This window comes from Cupressus sempervirens, chromosome 3, assembly GCF_028749045.1.
Source record: "Cupressus sempervirens isolate cs-2001-9-10 chromosome 3, ASM2874904v1, whole genome shotgun sequence".
NCBI lineage: Eukaryota > Viridiplantae > Streptophyta > Pinopsida > Cupressales > Cupressaceae > Cupressus > Cupressus sempervirens.
In genome coordinates this window covers 171,040,269-171,067,105 of record NC_143120.1, presented here as the reverse complement: position 1 = coordinate 171,067,105, position 26,837 = coordinate 171,040,269, and the positions used below count along the sequence as shown (strand labels likewise).

The window sequence follows — 26,837 nt, the reverse complement described above, 5'->3', positions numbered from 1 at the left end:
ATCTAATAATTTAATAATAGTTTAAGATTATGATATTGTTATCAAGATTGTGTAAATCATGCGTAATGATTCGATATGGAATCCATCTCTCATGAGAATAAATCGAACACTTAGCACTTATTGAATATAGGTGATGTTCATAGAGGTGAAGCACCGAGACTTCCCAGGAGGTCAACCATCCCAGTACTACTCCAGCTTGAGCGTGCTTAACGATAGATGGGTGACCTCCCGGAAGTCCCGATGCTTCACCTCTGTGAGCATCACCTAGATCTAATGAGTGCTAAGTGTTCCATTTATTCTCAACTTTGTAGTTAAGCACGCTCAAGCTAGAGTAGTACTGGGATGGGTGACCTCCCGGGAAGTCCCAGTGCTTCACCTATGTGAGTGCTAAGTGTTCCATTTATTCTCATGACAAATAGATTCATGTCGAATCACTATTCATAAAACAGGGTCAGTGAGTTTGACATAAACACTAGTTAAATCTGATAAAAATATAATAATTTGACTTGCTGTGAAAATTATCCCGTAATTATCAATAGTTAAATTGTTTAATAATCATTATTGTTACAAAAATGATACAATTTAATTTAAATTCAGCCACGACGACGTTTTACCTCAAAATTCTCACATTTACACGATTGCACTTTAAGATTGAAAAAACAGCCACCATAATATATTCCAATTCAATTCAAGTGGATAAGAAATACCAGGTCATTACATGCTTTGGACATCATTTAAACAGAAGAAGCAAACGATTCGGGGAATTTGAAGTTTGGATTGGTAGCAGTAGACATGGCGACAACTGTTTTAGGTAATCTGTCACAGAGCATACGCCCAGCAAGAATACAAAATGCGAAAACAAATGCTCTGAGTTTCAACAATTCTCAGTTTTTGGAAGGCTCCACGCTTAAGATGTCATGCCGCTCTCCGTTCACCGCTACCAAGCTTGTGGTCAAAAAAACCCCCGTCATTCAGATTGTTGCAAGTGAGTAGGATAGTACACCCATTATCCATGTTTATCATTACCTTTTTGTTTTTGTTGGATTTAACGCAGAAATTTGACGAGTGGGTATAGTTTCCAGACCGAATTTAGAGGCGCTATGAATTTATGCATTCGGTTCAGCTTTTCTGCTTTTATAAGTGCGAATAATGCAAATAAAATGGGTTTATTGATTTACGCAGCGGTTTCGCAGTTTATAATCAATGCATTGAAATTTAGAATGTAAATTTTTTTCCTTTTCAGAAGAAATTCATAGTGGGATATAGTAGGTGTATACAATTTCATGCGAAGACATAGGATGTACAGGGTCCAATATTTGATACATTTATAGAAATTTTTTAGTTAGGTAATTTCTAGTTAGAAAAACATATAGTTTCCTGAATTATTGGCTGGCTTCAATTTTTTTTTCATCAGCACCCAAAGCTTCGTACTTTACAATATTTTTGGGCTTTTGTAAGAGTTTCTTTCTGATAACTCGCAAGCATATATAATTTCTATAGGAAAAGAAAGATAGGTTTATTATTAATGCATTGGTTTCAAACCTTGGCAGTAACCGACTTCAGTATACATGGCGCTAAACATGTTAGTTTCTGAAAATCATTATTTTAGTTCAGGATTAGTAGTGTAAAAATGAATTGTATCCCATTAGCGATAGCTATTCACTGGCTAGGAGCTCAAATCTCACAATCACTGCCCAAAGTTGAGCGGCTCAATGAATAGTAAAACCATGTACTCAAGGCTATGCCCAATCTATTTTTTCTCAAACCATGTGGAACGGTGCCATTTTTGCAAGATAAATGGAAACAACTACGATCTATGTAGATTGCAAAGATGTACAAAAAATATTATTGAAGGATTGATATAGCAGGATATAGTAGCTATTATTGCCGAGGACAGACATTGTACTCAAATTTCCATAGTAGAGTGTTGCCTTCACTGCATCAATCTCTGCATCTTCACACAAATTAAGTGAGAAACTGCATGCGATCTCCCATAAGAACAGGTGAACTGGCAGGCTATAATCTTACCAAATATTAGACAAACCTGCTACGATTTTGAGAAAGGCATAAGCGTGAGTTCTTCTGCTTGTTGAGTTATCTGTATTTCGGATTTCCAGTAGAAATCTTAAGAGAATTTCCAAGATGAAATCTTCAATGTTGTAAGGAAGATAAAGGAAAATACGGTCACATGCTAATATTAAAGATAATTTTGTAATGTTTCCTCTCTGAAATAGGATCTAATGATAAATAATAATATTAAAATATTAAAAGAATATGAAATAAAAATTGAATTAAAATATAAAAGAATCAAATTAAAATATAATTAAATTTAAATTTAAATGAATGGATGAAATAAAAATGTGTGACTTTATCAAACATGAGATGAATAAGGGAGAGAAGAATTTCATTTTGAAGGGGAGAAGGAAACAAAATAGAAGGTAGCAGGGGATCCAAGGAAGGAGAAATGGAAGAAGATTGGAAAGGGAAGAATGAATGAAGGGTTGAGACTGTCTCAAAAGGTGCGAGTTAAGAAAGATTGTGACTCTTTCAAAAGGTAATGAATGACAAAGGATTGTGACTCTTTCAAAAGGTGGTAATTATGGAAGGTTGCAATTCTTTCAAGGGGCATAAAAGATAAAAGGTTGTGATCCTCTTGAAAGGTTGTAATAATGGAAGGTTGCGAGTCTCCCATCATGACGATGTAAGTAGAAGGGAAAGTCATTTGTTGAAGGCATTAAAGATGGGATCTGTTAAGAAAAATATGTCAATTTTGATCTGCATAAAATTGAGCATAGGAATTAAGAAAGGAAGAAGAATAAGGAAGATGAAGAAAATGAGGAAATAACTTCCAGAGGGGCAGCAATGATGAAAGAGTGTAATCCTTTCAGAGATTGGTAATTGTGGAAGGGTGCGACCATTGAGAAGAGAAGACAATGGAAGAGGCATTTACCTTCCTCATCAAAGATATAAAGGGGGAAGAAGGTTCAAATGGAATGGAAAACAGGAGTAGAGGTGATCTGGAGAAAATTTAGAGCAAAAGTACAAATTATGAAGGAAAGAAGATATGCAGATCTTAAATGGGATATATACAAATTTGGAAAGCAGAAAGGACAGATTTGAGAAGTGAGAGATAGGTGAAGATTAAATAAGAAGGAAAGGGTTTGCAGTTGTTGTCAAACAACTGTATCTTTTCATAACTGGAGGGTGCGACCCTTTCATAAGGGCATTGACAAATGAAAGAGTGTGACTTCCTACACTCAAAGGAGATATAAAAGACAAGAACTTCATTGAAGAAGGGGCATCAAATCATGAAGGAAGTCAATCGAAGAAGACAGATTGAAGTATCTGCAGCAACCAATACAAAGAACACAATTACAGACCAAGGGAAGATCAATTGTGAGCAGAAAATGCCAACTCTATCGGACCTGTAACCTAGGACCACTATATAAATCACTAGGAAGAAGAATATCTATGAGAAACAAGTGAGAATAATATTGATCAGGATGAAGGAAGCAGATTTATACATATTTGGTAGATATTTATGGTGTTTGAGGAGCCTCTCATCATAGGTTGTTGTGGTGTTTGAGAAGCCTCTCATCATAGGTTGTTGTGGGCGTTTTATGAAGCTTCTGACCATAGGTCATTTTCTTTCTTTGTTTGTGGGTTACTTTTGATAGATATAGAATATTAGCATGAGAAGCATCTGATCATAGGTTTTGTGGGAGTTTTATGCAGAAAGTTGATTTTTTGCTCTTCTTGATTTTGAAGATTGTGGTTTGAATTTTCTGTTTGGAGCTCTTGGTAAGTAGCATTTGGAGTTCTTTGATTTTGTTAGGACCATGTGTGATCTTCGGATTTTAGGAGATACATAATGTATCCTGATGCCTTGGTTTTCTCAAGTTTAACTTTTAATGGGAATGTAGGTGCGGATATGAATTTCTTGTTAATTGATGTTAGTATAGAATAACTTTTGGTTATTGTTGTCACAAGTTGCGATAATGCTATGGTGTATTAGTAGAGAATATTTCAAGTCCAGGTTTAGTGAAGCTGTTGACAACTTTGGAACATGATGAGCGTTGTTGGGTAATTGAAGCTATTGGTTGTAAGTTGATCGTTGTTTTGAGGTGTTGCTATTTGTTGATGTCATATGATGATGTTAGATAGTATTTGGATTATTGTCATGATTTGTTAGGGTGGTTGTCATTTTTTGGTTCTAAATCAATGTGAGATCATGTGGTCGTGATTGAGTTTTTAATGTTTTTGCATCTAAGGTTTCTTGCACTCTTCTTCATCTTGACGATGGATCATAGAGTCTGATCTGAAATGTTGATGCTAAAAACTACTACACAATCAAATCCACTAACTATTATTTGTAATTCTAATGGATTGTGGAAATATCGTTACATTAACCTTATCCATGATTCTGGTGGTTATAGCTTGGGTAAAGTTGCCTGATAAAAATTTGCATGTGGAGTTGTATTAGCATGGAGGTATTAGGTTTGTATCTATTACACTTAGAGATAGGTGTACTTCCTAGAATGGAGATTTAAAATCAAGTTGCCATTTTTTGAGTTCTAGGAATTTGCATTGGCTTTTTAGTGAGAGCCTTGGTATAGATTTTAGCATTTTGTTTTACTTGTAGTACAATGATTAGTTTTCATTAGTGAACTCTTTTAGTGCAAGCTTGTAGAGTTGTGTTGGCAGGGAGTGGTCTGTTTTGTATAGGGATGGGAGATTAGTGATTTGGAGGATAAGGATTACAATGCCTTGTTTTTCAACTTTAGAATTGGAAGTGGGGTTCTAGGTATATATTGTTGGTTACATATTTTTATGGATTGTAGATAGATTTTCCATTCTATATTTCTATTTCACGATCACTTTGAGTATGTAGCCAATGTGTTGTACATTTGCAGGTAGGAATGTAGCAGTGTAACAAGGGGACTTGTCTCCCCACCCCCCCAAAACAAAACCCGTATGCATCCGGGTCGGGGATTCCTATGTTGAGAACTTGGAATTCTCAACTCCCCCCATCACTGCCTTCCTGCCACCATCTCACCATTGGGGGTTTCTTTAAGCGAAAGTTGCAGCTGTAACACTTGTGATAGAAAGGGGGTTTTCTGGCTGCCGTAAAGGTCATTGTCATACACACACACACACTACATATGCATATTTATGAATTTATATACATGATTTTGTACTTGTTTTGATATGATGCTACTCAGTATGATCATCTTTATGATATTTATGATATTCATATTGCAATTTCACTATGTTCAAGTATTTTACTATTTTGTATTATAATTTATTACTTCTTATACCATTATCAAGGTTGCACAGGTATGCATGACCAGACCAGGTTCCAATACATGTATATTGTATTGGGTGCCTAGGTACATACCTTGTAGCTGGAAATGCCATGTCAGCTCACAAATTTTTGCCCCTTGCAAAATGTTAAAAAATTTGCCATGTAGATTAAGATGTCTGATTTTTGTTTCAGTTTTTAGTTTGTGTATCAGCTTGCTGTTTATCAAGCTTAATTCAATATGCAATCAATTTGAAACATTGATACATATTGATTAACGGTAAACTACTAAACTTTTTCTGGTTTTCACGGTTCAAGTTAGAACTAGAAGTTTAGCTTTTGCAATATGTCATTATATGATTTACGGTCTTCTTGTTCATAAAAAAAGATTGCCTTCTTTGTTATGCTCCAAAGTTTAAACATTCGACATATATATTATGACTCGTGACTTATATTTTCAGATTTCATTTTTTGAAAGCTTAATGCCTTGACTCATGCATCATATTATCAAATTTTCTATAACCATGTACCCCGGTCCCTTATTTTGACCCTTGTTTTGAAAAATAGTCATATTCATGCCCAAAGTACCCAAGTACCGCCATAGCCGTGCAACCTTGACTTTTATACATTATTTCACAACTAGCATGTTAGTTTTAGGATCGCTGCAAATGTAATGACACTGCCTGTATTTTTATGTGTTTTTCAATTGCAGCGATCTCTCTTGCATTTATATTGAGAATAAGGCAAGGAGAGACATGTCCCTTCATGGGACATGTCTATTCATTATTATGAGATTAATATAATGACAATTGATTATACATACATACATACATCTTTGAATCATTATTATATTAATTTCTCCTAATAGTATTTTATATATATATTGAAATCGTTTACAAATCTTGTGCTTATTCAAGCAACAACTTGAGAATTACAAACTTATTCAAGCTCCTTTTGAGCAACCACACTAAAAACAACATTTGGAAGACCAAGAGTCACAACTTAGAATCCACTTTTTACAATGAGAAATACAACCAATATAAGACCAAGAGTCACAACTTAGAATTCCACAAAGATGTCCATCTTAGGATTTGAACCAGCGTCTACACAACGAGAACTCATATCTTCTCCTAATAGTGTTTTAGATATATATCAATATATATTTATATATTATAACTCACATTAGGTATATATATATATCTTCTATTGTTTAGTCTCACAGGATTTATCTGGCAGAAGCTACAAAACTTCAAGATAGCATTTGAAAGAATAATGTATAGGATATTACAGCAGCTCCAATCCCCGCCTCCCCTGCCGTCGTACCCCCACTTTCCTCAATTGAAGCCTTTTTTTTCCTATCCCAGAAACGCGTCCTAATGTCCCCCAAGTCTGTGTACACTGTAATATAGTGGCATAAGGTGATCTGGTACCATTTATTTGTCATAAATCTATAGGCCTACATTGTTGGAGTCCATGTACATCTATTTCTGGCAGATGGGTCATAATGCTTCTTTGAAGATTGATCTTCACCATTGATTGAAGATGCATAGGCTTTTTGTGGCGAACCCAGTTTTATCTACCGCCTTGTGTTCTTGTGTGAGTATCAAGTTGGAGAATGTTGGGTTTTCTATTCATATAACAAGTCTTTTATCTACAAACTTTGTTGACACTGATTATCTCTTAAATGTTACATAAGAGAACTTGCTTGTTATGCAAGCAGATTGTAGTTGTGCAAGTCAATTCTACTGGTGTGAAAGGCAGTTGTTGCTTCCCCGTTTCCAAATAAATATACTTGGGGGACCTCACATCTATTTCTTATTTTCCACATGCCAAAGCATAAAGTTAGGGAATTAATTTAATAATAATATATCACATTATCTCAAAGAAATTTAGTTCTTAATGTTATGAAAAAGATGGCTCACGTGTAATTTTTTTAAGTGGGCTTACTGAAATATTTTATCAAATTTTAGTTGGACACCTTTTGAGGAAATGCTTTTTGGGATACAAACTAGATTAGAAATCTGAACATGGAAGAAAGTTTTGGCACGAAGAAGGACATCCGTTAATATTTTTATTAAAACCCTTTTTAGAGCTTAAGTGTTTGTTCATCTCCACATGTGAGGACCAAAACCCTTTGGTGTAGAAATCTGAAAGACAAAAAACCATTCATTTTTCATTTTAGATTTGAGGATAAAAACCCTCTTCTCCAATCTTGGTGATTCTGGCAGTGCTAAAAGACCACCATTGTAGTTTCTTGTTTAAATTTCTAATTGTTGAAGGTTTCAGAAATTTTTGAATTGTTGAGGCTTATCGGGTATTTGCTATCTGTGGAACTTGTTAATTCAATGGCATCCTTGGTCGTATCATTTCTTGATTATTGTTTTATTTGAAGAGAGCCACTTACACTATTGGAGTCCAAGGCATTCATATTTTTGGTTGTTGTACCAAGCAAGGAAGGTGTGACTCATATTGTGAATTTATATGTTGTTGCTGTACAGAGTCGTGGGCCATACTATCTTGAAAAAGGGATAGATATATATTTTTGTGTCGAGTTTTACTTACACTCTTTCTTTTTAATTTCCAAAAAGAATGTTATCGGAGTGTAATCTTGCCAGCCTGCCGGGTTGGAGTTAACAAATTTCAATGCAGCCTGGTGGAGAAAATTGTAGAAATAATTTGAAATAGAAAAGGGGAATAAAAGTAAGAAGGTTCTAATAGATGAATAAAGGGTTGATATTCAGTATAATATCCTCATCAATATGAATCAGGATCAACAACAGATGACGACTCTTATGGTTTAGTAACATCAGTTGTTGCAAATAGAGCATATTATATATTCCAAGACCTTCCCTAACCCCTATAGGTGAGGAAAGTGCTGCCGCTGCTCTGGATGATAGTGGTTTCTGCATCTATGCCTTTCTGGCCCAAGTTTTTGTAGAGATTAGTAGAACTTGAAGAAGAGAACCAAAAAACTAGGAGGAGAAAACTTTACAGCCTATTTTAGCTCCTTCATTCAGAAATGATTTCTACAATCTAAAAATGAATAATGGACAGAAGAGTAAAAGAATATAAAATACAAATGAACCTCATACAGACCTACAACTCAGACCACGTAAGTTGACAATTCCTTCTTATGATGGATCAAACTTTTGTACAACCCATATTTGGATTTAAAAGATAGATACATAAGTTTTGCTTAACCCAGCGTATGAAGAAGCAACCATCAAATTTTCTATTCTTCATTTTGAAGACATTGGTTACAAGTAGTGGTAGCATGGGATCGTAACCTAGAGGCACGGTTTAATTGATTCATTCATATGATGGATTTAGACAAAGGCTTATTGACAAGTTTGACAGGAAGAGCCTTTAGATTTGGTTATGAGAGTTGGCTCAACTAAGGCAATATACCATAGTGGACATGTAACAACCCCTTTTTCTGGGTCTTAACTAACAACTAGCATATCAAAGATTTATAGTTACTACTTGATATTCATAGGAAGTCAGTTATAACAGTTATGTTCATGTGAATGAGATTATTGGTTACAAATAGTTAAATGGAAATTTCATAAGTAACAATTGATAGCATCATCAATAAAAACAAATAAAGAATTTGAGTTTTACATACCCTAAATTCCGAAATCAGAATTCGCCTAGGGCAACATCTGCAAAATGTAGGTTAATCCACATACACCACTTAGGGCACAAATAGTTATACCGCTATCATAATGACATATAGTTATAACAATTATGTTCATGTGAATGAGATTATTGGTTACAAATAGTTAAACGAAAATTTCATAACTAACAATTGATAGCATCATCAATAAATCTAAATAAAGAATTTGAGTTTTACATATCCTAAATTCCAAAATCGGAATTCACCTAGGGCAATATCTGCAAAATCCAAATTAATCCACATATACCACTTAGGGCACAAATAGTTATACCACTATCATAATGACATATACTATCTAGGGCATCAAATACCACTGTATCATCCTTTTTCTTTCCTATTGCTAAATATGGCAATAACATATAGTGAAAAGATACGTTCGATTCATTTTTCACGTAAAAGGAGGACAGTTATAGCTTCCATCAAGTAGGTCTATCTGAAGCATACAGATATAGTTCATGTCCAATTGGAGGATCAACTGATCTAACCGGTTACCATTTACATTGACGAGAAAAACTGATTTCATTGAAGGAAATAACTAATTCAACGATATAAATCAATCTAACATATCTTCAACTTGCAATTTCAAATATCATAAAAGTAAAATACCTGTTACCACAAGATGTTAAATGCATAACTTATCACTGTCTTGTGCATGTCTTGGCATCTAGTGGAGAGGGGAAGCATTGTTAGGGGCTTTAACTCCCAACCGCAAACCCTTGAATACCCCCACACAATCTCAATCGAGAAAGGCCCTCCCTATTCATAAATAGACATGGAACACCTTGTCCATCCACTGAGCAACCGGGTACTAGAGTATCAATTCCACCACTTGACTAGGCACCGAGATCTAAAACATTGTTCAACCATGAGCTAACTCGGTATATACAATTTCATCATTTTATTGCTTTCATTTATTGAGATATATTTGTTCTTGCAGGGTTTTCTTCTCCCCACCCATAATTGCTTGACCCTTCCGGCCTTGGGTGTGTCCTAGGAGATTTTGAACCATGTATAATTCAAGTATCATTTTAGCAATTCAGATTTGTTTCCATTAGAACCGATCTTGTCTCAGAGGTATTTGGCTAATATCTCTGTACAAATCAGATCAATGCCTTATGTAAAGTAATATACATCGATGCTTGCTTCAAATAATCATGCACAAAATATGCCATTAGCAATGTGATTGCTTATCATTAAGAGTGACAGCAATTTATAGTTGCGGGTCTATATTACTAGTAACACCTGACAAGCAGGGTAATAAAAGATATTTAGAAATTTCTAATAACTCCTTTAACAACATTACGTGGCTTATTTATGACATTGCTGCTTCATTCATGATCAAGGATGGATAATGATAATACAACAATTAATTTACGTCTTTGATTCTTCAACATTCGAGAACAGAGAAAATATGGCAATAAATCATGAGTAACAATTGCATGACCTGTAGTTAAATTAGTACTTTGTCTAGCACAACTCAAGAACAATGGGTTGCATTGCGATGGTTGTTATTTGGGCCTATTGGCAGCATCATTGATATGATTCTATGCCTTTGATATCCCCTATAAAATGCAAGAATTCACGATATTCTATTCTAAGGAAGATTGCATTCGGCTTGAGCCCATGAGAAAGAGTGCTTGCAAGAAAATATGAACTCAGAAACAACTGCAAGAAGAGAAGGAATGCCTCCCAGGCAGCGGGGAGAGTAATAAATAAATCACTCGCACCTTATCTCCATTACAAGAAGAGGGTGGCGGTGGAGGAGTTACAATGCACACAAGAAGTCATTGGCACAAATATTAAAATGGCCATCGCAAACTATAAGGCCCGATAGAAAAATATAGAAATATGAAAGGTGGCCACACATGAAATAGTATTAAACCATAGCCAAGGTGAAAGAAATAATGAGATTGTCTTAGTATATAACATCATGGAATCTACAGATGCCTATATATGTATGTATGCATATATGTGTACATGTGTAAACCCCAACCATATATTTCTTACGTATATGCCAAATATCAAGTATGCGTATACATCCTTACATATATAAAATTGGTTTACGTATGTACACATATACATGTATGTACACATATAGATATGTAGGTATCCTGATGTCGATATGATAAGACATGCTTATACATCAGGAGGCTCCAACCAACAACACAATTACAAAGGTACAAACTTGCTCAAATTTCAATTCGTGCTTAGTGATCTCTTTTACTATTAAATGATATGTAATTCAACAGGCTAGCTCATGGTCGTCCAACGTGCACTCTTTCTTGCCTAGTCGTTTATCCTTAGTCATGGTGGTTCAGGGTTCATACCTATTTGCTCAGTGATGGTGGTACCCCTCGTGCCCAACTCCTTTTTGGCAATGCTTCCCCCCTTTGACATGTTCTTGCAAGGGAATTCTTCACGATTATATCAGATTCCTCAATATAATAATAAGTTACCATAACCAGTTATTATTCATAAACCATCATAACGGCTAACCACCATTCTACTTCCCATGATGAATAACCAACTTTCTAAGATTTCAAGATAACAATATAATAGCATCATTGATGAGAGCTATTTATGTCCCAAATTATGTCATATTTTAGCCTTCATGCTCATTTCAATACCGATTTTAAGATTCCATTTTCTCCTTCTATGTTTGCATATGATACGATATATGAGTGATATTTAATCTAGTTATTGGATAAAATATTAGAATAAATAGATGTGATTGTATTTATCTAACATTTTGATTATGAGTTATGGCTCTTCTTGTCACCTACTATGCATCTTCTTGTAGCTACTTCACTAATACAAAGCTCCATCAACTTTGAAATGTATTTCGCTTACTTCTGAGACAACATTAGTTGGTGATGATTATAATGAAGAGGCAGGCCGCAAACCTTATTGTTTCTTGTTGGCATAAAAACACATTTGATGTAAATATCATCCACACTACATGCACACAAGGAGAAGACATTGAAGACTTGTGGAGATTGCATTTTCCAGTTGCATAGTTTTTATTTCTATTATGAAAATATTTTGACTACAATACTTATTGCATATGCATGGAATAATAATGGGAAACGTTCTCTGCAAAGGAAATTGTCACCTTACCTATTTCTCAAGTTGTAACAAATTTCTCTCTGCTCTATGGACAGCGATGAAGGGTTTATGGACCATTCTATTATTTAGTTTGATGGTTGTACATGAAAACAATGTATGCGGTTGGTGTAAGGAATTGCAAGAGAAGATATTGCAGTTGGGATTCATTTCTGAGTATCATGTGGACAGAAAACCCGTCAACCCAATTCTGTTGGAACAAATCATCTATTCTTTGCAAATCGTAGATTTCTGTTTGTTATGTAATCGCCATTCTTTATATAGAGTGCATATCAAAGGAGTTACAAAAATCATTGAGGCTGCGTATATATAAGCAACACAGTGCAGATTGAAATGTATTATTATTATTCTCCATTTTTCACTTGATCAATAAAATATTCGTTCTGCTGATCAAACCAACGTAGAAAGGCAAAGTTTCTTTACTTACCTTGCAGACGAGAGAAAGGACCCGCTCTTCGAATGTTTGGTGAGGTCGTTAATATTGTGAATTATTTTAGTTTGTATGCTGGTGATTTTTGTAATTATGTTTGCTGTGTTTATTTTATGTATTATTTAGGAATTTGATTTTGTTAATATAAATGTTCATGTTTGTATCCATTTAGTAATATTGAGATTAGTTAAATTAGATCTAAATGTATTATTCCTATAACTATTAATGCTATCATTATTTATTACATAAATTATTATTTTTAATATTTAAGAGATTAATGTTTATTTTTTTTTCTGATGTTTTTGTCACTAGGAAGTGACAGTTCTTGTCGCTGGGATTTATTTGGTTTTTCATAGATTTTCCTTTGCGTGTTGTAGCTGCATTCATAATCCCTCATCTTGCAGCCAGCATCCCTTGATGGCATATTGCTCAGACACCTTTCGCAAGCTTACACTTTCGGATTGACATGTATAGACCAAGCTGAATTCCATAATAAATTGTTAATTTTGTCTTATTATTTGCCTCAGTGTTGGCCTATCAATCATAATGATTAACTAACATGTCATCTTCATATGAAATTATAACGATTAACCATCTTACCATTTCACATAATCATAACAAATTTTAACTGTCATCTGACTTCATGTGAAACCTCAAAGGCTATATGAACATTTTAAATTGGGAAAAGAATTGGGATGTAACAAGACAATTATGTAGCAATTTTAGATGTTATTAGTGATGATTCCTAATGTCTGCAAAATAATAGATATTTTTCTTTTTATGAAGCGGTTAATCAGTCCTCTTTGAGGGTTAAGTGAAGCCTTTTGATCCATCATATTTGTAGGAAGCCATTCTGAGGGCATTAACTTTGGAAACATTGGTTCCCGAGAGCAAATTTTACTCTTAAGGCACTACTAGTGGGATAATAGAAGCAAACATTTTAAAAGAATACTCTTCATAAAGAAATACCTTAAAAAACAAGCAAGGATGAAGAAATCGAGAATGAGCTTAATAAGAAATTGTGTTTGTGATGCAAGGAGCCATGGGTACCTGTACTAGGACATAGATGCCTTGGAAAAGGAAATGCACATTATATAGAGATAATTTCAAATGAGGAATTAGAAATTGAGGAATTTGAACTAGAAACAGAAGTGAATGAATGAAAACTTGAAACATGTTGCACAGATAGAAATGCTAGAACATTGCTTGGCTGCTTGGTTAACGTGTTGAGGCTGTTAATGTATTGGTAGCTGCGAGAGAGATTTTTGGTCCTTGCTTTTCCTGATTGAATCTGCGACTCTCTTCTCTATTTATCACTGCCCAACTAGTATCGATATCGGATGACTTGGCACTGAGACAGATGTCTTGGCACCGATTGCCTTGCTGTCGGTTCAAGGAAGCATGTCTGTGTAATATCAGTAAAGAATCTTCATAATATAGTGTCACATACATCTGGCATCCTATCTGTGTTGATTCCTTGCTTAATAATGACTGTGGTTATGTTTTTACCATTGTTTCAGTAATCATCGAGTTCATCAGAATTGTTGCTCATGACTTGCAGTCTGCCCTTTTGTGACTACATTATGTAGCATTGCTGGAGGATTCCTTTTGTTTATTCTTTGTATCTGCTGTCTCATGCTGGGTAATGGCAATGACCTTTTGTATTTCAACAAGGAGAAGCCTATGTGATGGTTGTTGAATATTTAGAACAACGTCTTCAGATGTATGTGACCATAGATTAAAATCTCTCCGGGAAGTGGCAAATATCTCAACTTCTCACGAGAACTTTTGCAAAACGAGAAAACTTAAGGTTTTTTGGCAAGAAATTCAAACAAAGAAGACCTTAAATTCTCGCCGATAAGTTGGCGACTTCTTTGCGATAAATTGCAAACTTCTCACGATAATTTAACTACTTGCAGCACCAGTAAAATTGGGACGCCAAACGACTTGCCCATTCATTGTATATTTTGCAATTTTAAGTGTTCAGAGGAGAGGAGAGGTGATTTGGTGGAGAGAAATAGTCTTTGGCAGCCTTGGAGATTGATTACAAGTGGATTTGAAGCAAATTCAAAGAGATTTTTCAAGGAAATCTGCATTCACAAGTAAATTTTCTAAAAAAAATTTCTTCTTAGTGGGAAGGGGAAGAGGATTATGTAGATAAATTTCATATCGTACTTGACATTTGTATTTGCTTATTTTTTTACAAAGACGATGTACTACTTCTAGTATCCTTTAGATTTCAAAGTCTTTGAATATGGCTGCCAGCCATTGACATTCCACATGAGGATGCAATTTTGTTACATATTACATTTATATATATCTAAATCAACTTGTTTGGTTTGTTTACTCATTTACTGACTTGTTAGACACATATCCTTATTGAATTTTGCAAAAACCTGCATTTCTTATTTAAGTCATTTTTTAAAGTACTAGTATTTTCCCGAGAAGTTACTGATTTATCTCTGATATTTGCCGAGAATTTTTTTTTTCCTCGTTGATAAGTGGCAGAGAACGAGATATTGAACTATATATGGGACAATATGATTATTCTGTGTATTGTCAGTGGCGTTTTGAGTAAAGATATGTTATGCTCGTATCTGGGATACAAGTCAGAGCATTTACCGAGCTCAGTATTTTTTGTATATGATTTGAGAACTAAAGACATATGTGTCATGTCTTTCTTATTGAGTATATTGTCATGTCCCCAATTTTTGGTGACAGTTCGATTTAATTAATTTAATTAATGGTTGTCCAAGGACGACTAATTAGTTATTTTAATTAAATAAATAATATTAAAAGATAACCTTGTATTTAATAAAGTGACTTGGAAAATATTTAATAAAGTCACTTGAGGGATAAGATCAAAAAGGTTCTAGAAGTCTCTGGAGAGGATGGAGGGAAAAGAATAAATAGACACCCCGGGGCTCCATTCGAATCAGGCAGTTGATTATCTCTCTTTGTGTTTCAGATTGTGATTCAATCACGGGTGCATTGTGGAACCTAGGGTTTCTGCAATTGTCACAGTTGGCCATTGAGAACGATAACTCTCAATCGGTACGCAATTTTGAGGGTGTGAAATATCATCTGAATTATTGCAGATTGGAGGTGACATTCAGTCATTTCATCAGGGCGACTATTTGTGGCTTAGGGCCAAATTTGGAAGATTGAGTTTTGAGGATCACTTTGAGTATTGAGATTCGAAGATATAATCTATTTACAAGGTTCACAGGATCAGTGGCAGTATTGGACAGAATAGGGAAGAAGGCAAGTTTCCTAGACAATCCTCCCAGCCAGCATTTCCGTATACATGGAGGAAGATTCGAAGGTGATTAATAATCCAATTCAGTTGCAAAGCATGTGAGAGCTTTGACATCCGGCAGGGCTGCCTCCCTCATTATAACATTAAGACCAGCGTGGTACCGCAAGAAGATTGGCAGTCCGAAAACCCTCTGTCTTCGGCAGCAATTTAATGACAATAACAAGATCCCGATCAGGAAGGGAGTTCAAGACGATTGCGCGATTTGCCATGACCCGGATATTAGGCGAGCGCCATTCTGCGGATTACAAACAAGAGCGATTCACCTTGGACTAGTGGTTAAGACAGTCAACAGTCGGATTCAGGGCAACCTTGGTTCCGCAAACGCTGGGGGTGCATTCACTGTGATCGATATCTCAGTATTGAGAAATGTGAGGGTCGGAATACTATATCCAATTTAGCTGCAGCAGCAAATTCAAGTCCTGGTCAAACTGGTGATCTCTCACAGAGGAAGCTTTATATTGGTGGTCTTTCATATGACACAACTACTGACAAACTGCTGGAAGTATTTTCAAAGTATGGAGAGATTGAGGAAGGTTCAGTTGCATATGATAAGAGTACAAACAAATCTAGGGGATTTGCATTTGTGACTTTTAAGACTGTGGAAGCTGCAAAGCGGGCTCTGAAGGAACCAAACAAAACCATTGATGGTAGAGGGGTTAATGCAAAACTTGCAGCCGAGGGTCAGAAGGAGAAACCGACACCACAACCTATGGCATCTCCACAAGCACAGCCACTTCCACAAATTTAGACAGGTTATGCAGCTGAGTATCCAAGTATGATGTCATATCATAGGTCAGTACCACAGGCACTAGCTTCTGCACCCCTATCAATTGGTTACTCGACATATCCTCCAGGTCTATCTGCATATGCTGTTCAGCCGACACCATATTCTAACAAAAGCCCTTCATAATCATTGATGGAGCCGGCAACCTCAGGTTTTTATTCCTATATAGTCTGGTTCATTGTTGATTATTGGATTATGAAACATTGATTTGTTTTCTGGACACCATTGGCATTATTATCTACTGCTTGTACATCTATTATCTGAGATACTCTCCTGTGCATACTGTTTGACGAAATGTCAAACCTTTGAATTTTTAGTTTTTTTTTTGGTGCTGGAGAAAGCAATAATCTTGTCGGGATTATTTCAGTGGTATCAGAGCAGTTTTCTTGCCATCCTGTGGGGTGAGAACCGAATTACATGGGTGATCAGCGCTTTACTTCAAATAAGATGGACAGGTACAACACAAAGTCTCCAAGGACACAATCTCGGACAAGTAATAGACAGAGTATTCAGAGTCGGAATTGTGGAAAGGAGGACTATTCAGGCATTCAGGATGAGCTCAGAAAAATCAAACATAACATGTCTGAACTGTTGGTTAAACACCACCGTATGCTTGACAGGCTGTCCGTCCCAGCTAAGGTGAATAAATCAACTGGATTTCGTTTTGACAAATCTTCTCACAAAGCGTTGACAGATACAATGAGAGATGCTACTAGGAACCTTAATGAGGAATTCGAGGAACAAGTGTGCAACCGGTCAGAGGCTTCAGTTCGGTCACAAGAAGAAGCGGTGAAGGACATTACGCTGATGGATAGTAACTGTCAACTTGACACTCAAGTTGAGACAATTGAATACGAGCTTTCCAAGGGTGATGTCTCAGGTACTCAAGGTAGTTTGGTTTCGACAGTCAATTATTACAGTGAAGTGAGTTCAGATGATGAAGATGTCATTGTGCATGGTGATGAGATACCTGGCGAAAATGAGTAGACATCGAGCATTTATGATTTTGCTGACAGAGAGTACCAGGCTTAGTTAGATGCTTCGTCACATGAGGATGAGAATGGCAGTACTTCACATGATTTGTCCAGCCAGCTGAAGGTAAGCAAAGATAGTATTGTGGCTTCTTTATCTCATCATGACAGGATGCGGGAGATGTTAGAAGAGCACATCCAGATGATTCAGTTACGAGGAAGATATAAGGGAGTTCAGGCAAATTCTTCCTGCTGTGACTTACATGCAACTGGTGAAGGAATGGGGACGACGAAGCTGAGCTATTTGCATCTTCTATCAGACCGTGATCATCTTCTTAGCCTTACCAAAGATTATTCAGATGCCTTGAGGAGGAAGGAGGAGGAAGTCGTCAAGCTTTCTTGCGAGCTTGAGGACACTCGAGCAACGTTGGCATTACTGGACTGGGAGAAACATGGGAATGAGCATGGCATGGAGCTAAGCTTAATTTCATCTGGCACGTCTGACACTCAGTTTCCTGCAGTAGGATGTTCATATGTGGTTGCTGATAATGTTGCGCATTCATCTAGCATTCACATCCAGGATACAAGGACAATGGCAGATAGGTATGTGAAGTTAGTTGGTATTGGTCACATTACTCAGGTAAGGAGTTTGCTTGAGTTACTAGCTGTTCCTTGTTTACGAATATGGACTCAAGAATGTTTCAGCAACGTCTGGGATTCCATTGACTGGAGAACACTTAATGGTAGCGATGTTTGTTTGAGTGCTATCATGGATTTGATTAGCAGAATACACGGTGTTGTCTTTCCTTGTGCCAGCAGTTTGTCCAATGTTGGTATTAGTTTTTATACACCGGTATTAGGTCTGGTTTATATATGTAGACGACCATTCTTGCTGAAGGGTGTTGAAGATTTTTCATATTTGGAAGCATGTATAGATGAGTCCCAGGATTGTTTTGACCTTGATGACATCCGGGAGAATGAAGTGAACAGTTTTGAAGATTCAGCTTCCTTGACAGTTTCTTTAGGTACAGAAGAGCTTGATAGCAGGACTACAGATTTTGACACTCTGGAAGTTGATATGAGTTTTGAAGTTGATTCGAAAAATATAGATGGTAATAATCTAGAGACCAGTATCTTTGGAGACATTTCTCCAGACAATGTGTCAGAAGGAGTTTATAGAAGACAGTCTAGCCAGAGCCATCATGTGGTTAGCCAGTTGAAAGTTAGTGAGCGAGACATTGCTATCGCTTGTGAGCATTTTGATACTGCTCGTCAGTTGTTGGCTGTTACTGGTTGGGGTTCTTCTATGACAGATGAGTCCAACGGTGGTTACTTTTCTTTGGCAGAGATTCATGCCTTGCGTGAAGCTGTTCGGATATTAAAGCAGGATTATTTACGATTGGTAGCCGACCGTGATCACTTGGTTGAGTGGGGGAGTACAGCATATGAGGCACTCTTGGATCGTGAAGAGGAGGTGAGTGAGCTTTCCCAAGAGCTCATAGCGACTACTGAGGCGTTAGAGGACACACAGCGAGATCTACAGAAGTCGCAGTTTCAATTGAAGGAGGTGACCGTGGAGTTGGAGCATTTGCGGTCAAAACCAGCTCCAGACCCAGTTCATTTGTCTATTGAGGTAGATGACGGTAAGTACACTCCTACAGTTGTTTTTGAGGAGCTTATTGTTGAGACTGACACACATGTTCAGGGTTTGGAAGAAGTTGGTCTTAATGAGTTTGGGATACCGGTAGAGTCAAGTTTCCAGATTGATTCTTCTCAGATAGTTGATAGTGTGGTACAGCTGAGTATGCCACCCTTACAGGAGGACCAATTGTGGTGTAAAGGGGAGTATGTTAATGTTTCCTCATATAATTTTTACTGCACTGAACCGTTCATGGAACATTTGCTGGATAGTGCATGTGTTCATTTGGACCCGTATAAAGTGACAGAAGGTGTTCTCATCCATGATACTAGTGTTATTTGCAGATTGGTTGAAAAGATTATAGGGGTCCTTTCTACTATGCTACCTCACAGGGATCTCGAGGAGGGGTTTGTTGAGCAGAATGCACAGGGACCTATACGACCTACAGTCACTCAGAGTCAGCGATTGGAGCCATATGTTGATTACTAGTTCAGTGATGATGAGCTAGCAGTAGAATTTGGAGGTTCTTACCGGCATTATATGGTAGGGTACGCTCATCATATTTCTTTTGACACAGAGATAGAAGATTTTATTTCACGCAAATGTAGATTGGCTCCAGTTTCTTACCATCCATTAGGGGACAGATTGGCACCATCTTTTGAAAATAAAATTGGTAGTAGCAAGTTACTCAGCCTGTAGCATCGCCACACCCGGAGCAGTTTTTCAGAGATTGAATTTGCTGGCAGTAATTCAGGTACCTATAGCTGTTGTCATATCTACAGTGTAGTTGGGTGCAAGTGTCTTTTTGACAGGGGCTTGAGTTTTGATAGAGTTGATGTTTCAGTTGGCTTGAGTTCCGCAGAATGTTTTCTTCTACCAGCATCTACAGTTGGTTTTCAGATGATTTCATCAGAGTTGTCAGTTGTTTGGATGATGAGTACAGTTTCTCAGCTACAGGTATTGATGATTTCTCCACGGGAGTATGATGCGGATTGGGATGATACACAGGTTTACATTTGGGATCCAGGCAGACTGATTGGTTCATGGTTCAGCCATTGCTTGGGGACAAGCAATTTCAGGAAGGGCGGACTGTCATGTCCCCAATTTTTGGTGACAGTTCGATTTAATTAATTTAATTAATGGTTGTCCAAGGACGACTAATTAGTTATTTTAATTAAATAAATAATATTAAAAGATAACCTTGTATTTAATAAAGTGACTTGGAAAATATTTAATAAAGTCACTTGAGGGATAAGATCAAAAAGGTTCTAGAAGTCTCTGGAGAGGATGGAGGGAAAAGAATAAATAGACACCCCGGGGCTCCATTCGAATCAGGCAGTTGATTATCTCTCTTTGTGTTTCAGATTGTGATTCAATCACGGGTGCATTGTGGAACCTAGGGTTTCTGCAATTGTCACAGTTGGCCATTGAGAACGATAACTCTCAATCGGTACGCAATTTTGAGGGTGTGAAATATCATCTGAATTATTGCAGATTGGAGGTGACATTCAGTCATTTCATCAGGGCGACTATTTGTGGCTTAGGGCCAAATTTGGAAGATTGAGTTTTGAGGATCACTTTGAGTATTGAGATTCGAAGATATAATCTATTTACAAGGTTCACAGGATCAGTGGCAGTATTGGACAGAATAGGGAAGAAGGCAAGTTTCCTAGACAATCCTCCCAGCCAGCATTTTCGTATACATGTAGGAAGATTCGAAGGTGATTAATAATCCAATTCAGTTGCAAAGCATGTGAGAGCTTTGACATCCGGCAGGGCGGCCTCCCTCATTATAACATTAAGACCAGCGTGGTACCGCAAGAAGATTGGCAGTCCGGAAACCCTCTGTCTTCGGCAGCAATTTAATGACAATAACAAGATCCCGATCAGGAAGGGAGTTCAAGACGACTGCGCGATTTGCCATGACCCGGATATTAGGCGAGCGCCATTCTGCGGATTACAAACAAGAGCGATTCACCTTGGACTAGTGGTTAAGACAGTCAACAGTCGGATTCAGGGCAACCTTGGTTTCGCAAACGCTGGGGGTGCATTCACTGTGATCGGTATCTCAGTATTGAGAAATGTGAGGGTCGGAATACTATATCCAATTTAGCGGCAGCAGCAAATTCAAGTCCTGGTCAAACTGGTGATCTCTCACAGAGGAAGCTTTATATTGGTGGTCTTTCATCTGACACAACTACTGACAAACTGCTGGAAGTATTTTCAAAGTATGGAGAGATTGAGGAAGGTTCAGTTGCATATGATAAGAGTACAAACAAATCCAGGGGATTTGCATTTGTGACTTTTAAGACTGTGGAAGCTGCAAAGCGGGCTCTGAAGGAACCAAACAAAACCATTGATGGTAGAGGGGTTAATGCAAAACTTGCAGCCGAGGGTCAGAAGGAGAAACCGGCACCACAACCTACAGCATCTCCACAAGCACAGCCACTTCCACAAATTTAGACAGGTTATGCAGCTGAGTATCCAAGTATGATGTCATATCATAGGTCAGTACCACAGGCACCAGCTTCTGCACCCCTATCAATTGGTTACTCGACATATCCTCCAGGTCTATCTGCATATGCTGTTCAACCGACACCATATTCTAACAAAAGCCCTTCATAATCATTGATGGAGCCGGCAACCTCAGGTTTTTATTCCTATATAGTCTGGTTCATTGTTGATTATTGGATTATGAAACATTGATTTGTTTTGTGGACACCATTGGCATTATTATCTACTGCTTGTACATCTATTATCTGAGATACTCTCCTGTGCATACTGTTTGACGAAATGTCAAACCTTTGAATTTTTAGTTTTTTTTTTGGTGCTGGAGAAAGCAATAATCTTGTCGGGATTATTTCATATATTATCTGTGAGACATCAAAGTGTTAAATATCTGTGTAAGGCTGATCATTAGATTGTTGAGTGTTTACAATCAAAACCCTGAGTTATCTGAATTTTCTTTAGCCTTGAATAAAGGGATCTATTTTTGGGTGTGGCTGGGTTTTTGCCATGAGTAGGAGGGCTTTCCTAGGGTAAATATTTGTGTCTTCTTTTATTGTATTTCTGCATATTGTGTTCTTTTATTCTGGTTCAAAACATTAACATGTTGTCTGAGCGGGTCTAAAGAAAAGATCTAAAACCATAACTCTTAATCCTTGAGATATTCTATTTAGGGTGAATATTACTGGACCATCACAAGTTATGGACAGGTCTTCTTGGTTCATGTTTTTGAGACGTATTCTTTAAGGAGATGTTTTTTGGTATTAATTGTGCGAGATAGTATGTATGCAGTGCTATGATCATCGTATGAGTGCTGGTTTATCTTTATTGGTCAACATTTTAAAAAGAGATAGCTATGTATTATATCTGTGTGTGTGCTGAGATCATTGAGGAAGATTAGACAACAAAAACATAAGCATTCTATATTATACCTTTGAATATTGATCGTGAATTTTTGTTATAGCAGTGGGAATAGTGTATGCTTTTAGCATTTGTCTATATATTTATCTTCATGTTAGGTTGATTCTATGAATTATTATTAATCTCTCTTGGTTGTAGGATGGATCGAGAAGCAATGAGATGATGAGAGATTACATGCAAAGTCATGTAGGCTATAGAAATGAACATGGGGATGCTGATTGCAGCCATGGGACTGAAATGGTGACATGCAACTTCATTAAAGAGGAAGATCCTATACATGTTATATTATGATTAGTTACTTTGAAAAGGAAGAAATGATATTCAGAGGGAGCTTGTGTAGTAGGGAGAGAATGCAAAAGCTCCTTGCTTGGTCAAACATTGGAGTCAATTAATTTATTGTGTTATTCAAACTGTGAGTTTGTTGCACCTCTTGAGAGAGAGTCTCAACATTCAAATGATATTTTATTTGTTTTAATGAGTTCTTTGTGAGGGAGAAGTTTGAGGTACAATTCCTTGTTAATGAGTTCTTTTCTAAGAGAGAGACATTCAAGGTAAAATCCCTTTTTAATGAGTTGTTCTCTATGAGAGAAGTTTGAAGTGAAATCCCTTGTTAATGAGTCCTTTGTGAGAGAAATTCGATGTGAAATCCCTTGTTGATGCACTCTTCTTTACGGAAGAAGTTTGAGTGAAAGTCCATGTTCCATCCTCTTGGAGTAGCCATGGTGGAAGTCGTGTGATTCAATTACTTAGTTTTCTGTTTTACCCTCTGGGAGTAGCAATGGCGAATATTGTTATGCCAAGATAACAATCTTATATTAGAAAAATCTGTGATGAGGTTTTGTTAATGACATTTTTTTGTTGCAGCTTCATTGTGCCTGTCAGGTTAAGATACACTATGACATTTGACTGATCTCTCTCTTGCTAAGAGGAAGTGTTAATTTATTGGTAGCTGCGAGAGAGATTTCTGATCATTGCTTTCCCTGATTGAAGTTTTTATTATATCTGCGACTTCCTTCCCTATTTGTCATTGCAGAGTTAGAATGGATAATGGATGACTTGGCACCAAGATGGATATCTTGGCATCAGTTTACCTTACTGTCGGTTCAAGGAAGCACGCTTGTGTAATATCAGCGAAGAATCTTCATGTTAAAGTGTTGTGTACAGTTGGCATCATATACGTGTTGGTTCCTTGCTTAGTAACAATTGTGGTTCTGAATTTATCATAGTGTCATTAATCATCGAGCTCATCAAAATTGTTGTTCATGATTTTCAGTCTTCCCTTTGTGACTATGTTATGTAGCATTGTTGGAGGATTCATTTTGTTTATTCTTTGTAACTGCCGTCTATTCATGCTGGGCAATGACAATGACCTTTTGTATTTCAAAAAGGAGAAGCCTATATGATGGTTGTTGAATATTTAGAACGTCTTCAGATGTATGGGAGAATATGATTATTCTCTATAATGCCCATGATGTTTTGAGTAAAGCTTTGTTATGCTCGTATCTCAGATACAAGTCGGTATTTTTGTAGTTCAGTATTTTTTGTGTATGATCTGAGAACTAAAGACTTATGTGTCAAGTCATTGTTAAAGTGATAGATCTCTGTATAAGGCTGATTTTTAGATTGTTAAGTGTTGACAATCAAAAGCCTGAGATATCTATATTTGCTTTAGCATTAAATAAAGGGATCTATTTCTTGGGTGTGGCTGGGTTTTTCCCTTGAGTAGAAGGGGTTTCCTTTGGTAAATATTTGTGTCTTCTGTTATTGCATTTCTGCATAGTGTTCTTGTATTATGGTTCAAAACATTAATAGTGTGTTGTTGGTCGAGGCTCAAAATATTTAGATGTCATAGAGGTTAGGAATGATTCTTTGGATGTCAGTGATGATGAGTCATAAAGATAGTGCATCAAGTGTATAGGAGGAACTATCTACATAGAAATTTTCCTTGGTGTTGACAAAGGTATGAACCTTTCTGAAAGATTTGTTGGATTGGATCAATAAGTTAGAAAAGAAATTTGTATTGGAACCCATGGATGATCCAAACTATGTGAAGCATACCACCTCAAGTTTGAAAGGGCATGCTACTCTGTGGTGGGATCTAGTTAAAAAAGACCACATGCAAAAGGAAACAAGATTGCCAATTGGGATTGTGTGGTCTAGAAGTTGAAAGGAAGGCTTTACCCATCAACTATTTGTTGGACTTGTTTAGAAACTCTAGAATTTGCACCAATGAAAGATGTCAATGAAGGAATGCATAGAGGAGTTTTGTTGACCCAATATTCACATGACACATGGAGAGCTTTACAGGACGAAACTCTCGAGTTATGTGACTGTTTTGATGCTTCTATTTGATGAGATTTGTTTTACTAAAAACTTATTTCATAGACGAAGTCTACTGGCTTGTTGTTGTATGTAAAAGATTTATCTTGTTGCTAATGTGGATCATCCAATAAAGGGAAAGATAGAAAGAGTAAGTGGAAGATAAACCTACATGCAAGAGGTTGCTAGGTTTATTAGTGTTGTGCATATGTGAAAGGATGATCAAATATCTAAGGAAGGTGGGGAGTAAGAAGAGGTTGTGATTAAGGCTTTAGTGAGACTAGATGTGGTTAATAAGGCGATAGGGCATTCTAATGTCTAGATGCCATGTAAGATTATGTAGAGAAATGCATACATTTTGCACAAGGATGTGAATGTGTGTTAAGATGTGATTTAAAAATCACCTCTATGGAGGCTCAAGGAATTCGATGATGCACAAAGTTTTTTTAAACCTATGCCCAATGAAAAAGAACTATGGTTGAGGAAAACTATGGTTTGTACTAAGTGTTTCTAATAGAGTATCTTCCTACAAAAAACACAAATCACGATGAGAGAATAGTGTTCAGTTGCGTTTCATGTTAGTGTTTATGCAAATGTAGTATGTTTCAGTGTGATTTTGGTGGATGCATACCATGTGCTGTTTGGTAGATCTTGACAATATGGTCGATATACAATTAATAACAGAAGAAAGAACACCTTCATCATCATGTTGGATGGGGGGAAGTTTGAATTGATGTCAATAAAGGTAGAAGAGTGTTCAAGGAAAAGTGTTGTAGAAGGCAAAGGAGTTTCTCAAGGAGTTGCGGAAGTTGTAGGATTTTAATGTGCTAGCAATCAACCCTATGTAGAAGGAAAATCTAAACAGTGAGCTGCACAACTGTAACTATCCTAAAGTCTTAAGTGTTGCTCCAAGAATTTTTGGATGTAATGGAAGAAGGGATGCTAGAAGGATAGTCACTTGTTTACAACATATCTCATTGCATGAATCTGATTTTTGAGTTCTAGTCTATTAACAAAGTGCCACATAGGATGAGCCTTGACATGATTGACAAATTGAATAGATAGTTAAAGACCCGCTTGAATGAGGGTTTATCCAAGGTAGTTTGAGCCCTTGTGTGCCGTTTCTAACACTTGCATTGAAGAAGGGTGAAGAGTGGAGAATGTGTACGAACTTTGATGCATCAGAAAGATCATAATTAAGTACACAGTTTAATTGTCATATATCATTGGTGCCAAATACTTTTTAGATTGAGCTCAAGAGTATAGACATTATTAGAATAAAGGAAGTTGCATGTAGACCCAAATAATTGTATTAGTGAACATTAGTCACTTGCCAAAGGTTGTTTGATAGAGAGACCCAACACTCCTTTACATAGGCTACGTATGGATTAAATCCATTTTGTCTTTTAGCAGACCTTGTAGATTTGCCTCTAAAGATGATGGGGATGTGAATGGAGGCTTAATGAATGCTGTTGTGATGTTATACAATAAGTACTACATAGGAAGGTGCATTGGTTTGACACAAGTGGATTAGATTTACTCAAATTAGGGTTTGCATGAGTTTGGCAAGATAAATAGTGGAAACTTTGGCATAAGTGAACTCATTGAGCTGGTGATGGTTTTTTGGGTCTTTACCATTTGTAATTTAATACGTACACTAGTCATTCAACTCTTATCATAGATTTGTAGAACCTTGGTTTGTTGAGAGCTTAATTTTAAAACAAGGATTCATTAGTTAAAAATCTGACTTGGAATCAAGACTTGACAAATAACGACAAAAAAAACCATAATTGCGCACAAAAAATGAATAAGACATTTAGAGCATAAACAATTCAAAACAAATTGCAC

General features: G+C 36.7%; 2 protein-coding genes and 1 pseudogene across 2 annotated transcripts in view; all 3 read left to right on the top strand.

Moving 5' to 3' along the window:
* Positions 1-662: 662 nt before the first annotated feature.
* Positions 663-26,837, top strand: part of PRPL28 (Ribosomal L28 family) — a 51,005-nt gene continuing 24,830 nt past the window's right edge. Inside the window, exon 1 of the mRNA XM_089818842.1 lies at positions 663-985. Within this exon, the coding sequence (XP_089674968.1) occupies positions 793-985 (193 nt within the window). The 5' untranslated portion in view covers positions 663-792. The remainder of the gene's footprint in view (positions 986-26,837) is intronic.
* On the top strand, positions 15,839-16,598 carry LOC149565320 (UBP1-associated protein 2C-like). Its single transcript, XM_089823343.1, has 3 exons — positions 15,839-15,856; positions 15,944-16,122; positions 16,208-16,598. Exons 1-3 carry the CDS (start codon positions 15,839-15,841, stop codon positions 16,596-16,598), a joined length of 588 nt encoding a protein of 195 aa, XP_089679469.1.
* LOC149565319 (UBP1-associated protein 2C-like) lies at positions 21,240-21,869 on the top strand (annotated as a pseudogene).